This window comes from Gavialis gangeticus, unplaced genomic scaffold, assembly GCF_001723915.1.
Source record: "Gavialis gangeticus isolate Ggan-Ray unplaced genomic scaffold, GavGan_comp1, whole genome shotgun sequence".
In the NCBI taxonomy this organism is placed as follows: Eukaryota; Metazoa; Chordata; order Crocodylia; family Gavialidae; genus Gavialis; species Gavialis gangeticus.
In genome coordinates, this window is record NW_017728995.1 from 33,855,203 (window position 1) to 33,857,883 (window position 2,681).

The 2,681-nt window shown below is 48.7% G+C and overlaps 1 protein-coding gene across 1 annotated transcript in view; it reads left to right on the forward strand.

The window, feature by feature from the left end:
• Positions 1 to 320: 320 nt before the first annotated feature.
• The window catches only part of CLDN16 (claudin 16), a 14,108-nt gene continuing 11,747 nt past the window's right edge, over positions 321 to 2,681 (forward strand). The window contains 2 exon segments of the mRNA XM_019503061.1: positions 321 to 332; positions 906 to 1,008. Of these exon segments, the coding sequence (XP_019358606.1) occupies positions 321 to 332; positions 906 to 1,008 (115 nt within the window).

Sequence of the window (2,681 nt, forward strand, 5' to 3'; positions counted from 1 at the left end):
GCTTTGCTTTTTAGTACGAGTTAAGGAGGGAACTGCTGGCTCCTTCCAAGCTACACAGTGATGATGAATAATCCAGTGCATTAACAGAGGTGGTTTAACCTTGTGTTCCCAGCACAAAGGCACCTCCGTCTGAGTCTCATCTGAGTGCTCCATTAACACGGGGTTTCGGTTGATGCCTGGCCTTCCTGTCACGTACCTGCCCTGAGCGTGAATATCAAATGAGCTCGTCAGGCACCCTTGGCATTAATACCTATGGAATGAGCTCTCTAATGCCGCTAATGAGCCCATTGCCTTGCTGAATACGGGCACGCGGGTAAATGATGAATGGCTGGGTGAGCTGGAAGTGGCACTGCTTGTGGGTGCAGAGCAGGAAGAATCCTTCGCCTTTTGTTCTGTAGGGGAAAGACCTGTAGTGTCAGAGACTCTCATGGCTTTTTACTCTGGCTGGCTAGTGTGTGCTAGCGTGAGCATCACTACGCTTCTAGGCGGGTGTGCAGAGCAGCACCACAGGGGCTGGGTGCACTTGGATAAATAGGATTATGCAAACTGTGCACTAGAAGCTGCTCTCTCAGGAGCAGAAAATGTCCCTGGTGCAGCGGGCTTTGGCGTTATGACCATCACCACTACTTTCTCTTCTCACAGACTCATATCACAGAGCACTTGGAGTCCACCAATAACAGTTATCTGGTTCACAGCGAACCAGTTCAAAAGTACTTGATTTTCTAGGTGGATTTTGGAGCCATTCCAGACAACATTCAACTGGATTAGTAGGTTTGCATGTCTTCAACCAGGGGGCAGCAACCCCAGCCCCGGTCAGCCCATGTGGCTGGATGGTGCTTGCCCACATGGCCTGTGATGACCATCCTGGTGTGCTGCCTGCACACACTCATGCTGTCTTTCTTTAGGTGAGTACAAAGTGCCGGGGCCTGTGGTGGGAATGCATCACAAACATCTTTGACGGGATTCAAACCTGCAATGAATACGACTCTATGCTGGCCGAGCACCCCGGTACGTAGTCTTCAGGTTTCTCTTCACAAGCCACAGAGCATTTTGTAGCCTCATCCCCTCCCTCCCCAGTCAGTTTAGACATGGTGCTATTGTGGTGCTATTTAAACAGCGAGGTCTGATCCGAATCCATGGGCTTTGATAAGGTCCTACAGCAGCTTTGGCCTTTAGCCTTAGCTTCAGCATCATGCTCCGACTTCTCTTTCTTGAGAAGGACACAAAAGAGCCTATAAATGTAAATGAAAATGGCTCAGTCACGATGGCAGGCATGACAGAAAGCCTCTCAGGCCCTCCAAAGCAGCATGCAGAGTCAAAAACACCCAGAGCTCTTCCCCCGTAACAAGGTCATTTGATGCAGCAAATTTCCAGTGACCACACTGCATTGCTTGAGCAATGCAGCGTGCATGGTGGTGATAAAAGAAAATCAACACCCTTCAGCTTCCACCCCAAAAAAAGATTGGTTTGGGCCTTTAACAGAGTTCATGTGGCTTTGATTTCCCCCTATGCAAGTCAGAAGAGCCCAGCTAAGGCTCAGCTTCCCCATCCAGTCCCGACCTCAGCTCATCTTTCCATTCTGGTATTGAAAGAAGTACTGGGCTTCAGAGTGGCAGAAGCCTCAAGTCTTTGATTTGCCACAATTGCATTTAAATCTGAAAGGCACTGGGCCCCCGGCAGTGGGAAGAGTCCAGCTTTTGGCTTGCTTTCTTCTGTTTTGCAACCAAAAAATGTGACGTTTTCCCCAGTACTTTGTTTTGTTTCACTGGGGAGAGCCCCCGTTCCTGGGCAAAAATGAGAGCCAGTGGCTCAGATAGTGTGAGAAAATGTGAATTCACCCACTGAAGCCTAACCAAATATTTGGAAGCATTTAGATGAACAAAAGGATCATGTTTTTGCAACAGAGCTTGAAAGACACAAATCCACTCCTTTTGACATTTATGTCTGAGCTCTAGGGAATATGCAGCCTTCTTCCTTGTTGGAGTTTCTCTTTTGCCAAGAGGTTGCTGCAGCACTATGGGAGTCTCCAGGTCTGCCCATGTCTAGCAGGTGCATGGGGCTGGCATGGCTAAGGCATGTTAGCTTCCATAGCCCACATCACGCAAGGCAGGGAGGGCACCAGCATCATATCTGACCACCTTAGACTACCCCAACTGATCAGGTATCCTTTGGGGTTGACTGGGGGCAGCAGGAGGAGATGTAAACTCATGACTCAAGAGTTAGGGTGAGATGCAGAAACCCTCCTGGTGCTACCCCACACTACCCCAGTCTAAATACCAGTGCTGGGAGTGTCCACGGTCTGGGAATCACCTTAAGGATGTTCCCTTAAAAACTTCAGAGGGACCCAAATCAAACCCTGGAACCAAAAGCACTTTGAAAACCTGCTTTTTGATGTTTGGTTAATTGGATCCACTTGTCCACCCGTGACTACAGACGGCCGTTGCTCATTGCTATGGCCCCGATCATCTGCTCATGAACGCTGCATGGACAACACATGTCTACTCTGCTGTCTTTTCTAGCCTGCTTCTTTCCCCTCCCCAGGCAAGGTCTGTACTGTAGCTTGGTAAAGAGTAGAGGTGTAACTTGGGGTGGGGAATCCCCTTTTTTATGAATGTTTGGATATATAAAGGCAATCAGGACTTGTAGTAGAGATGATATCTTTTGTTAGACCAACAAGATTT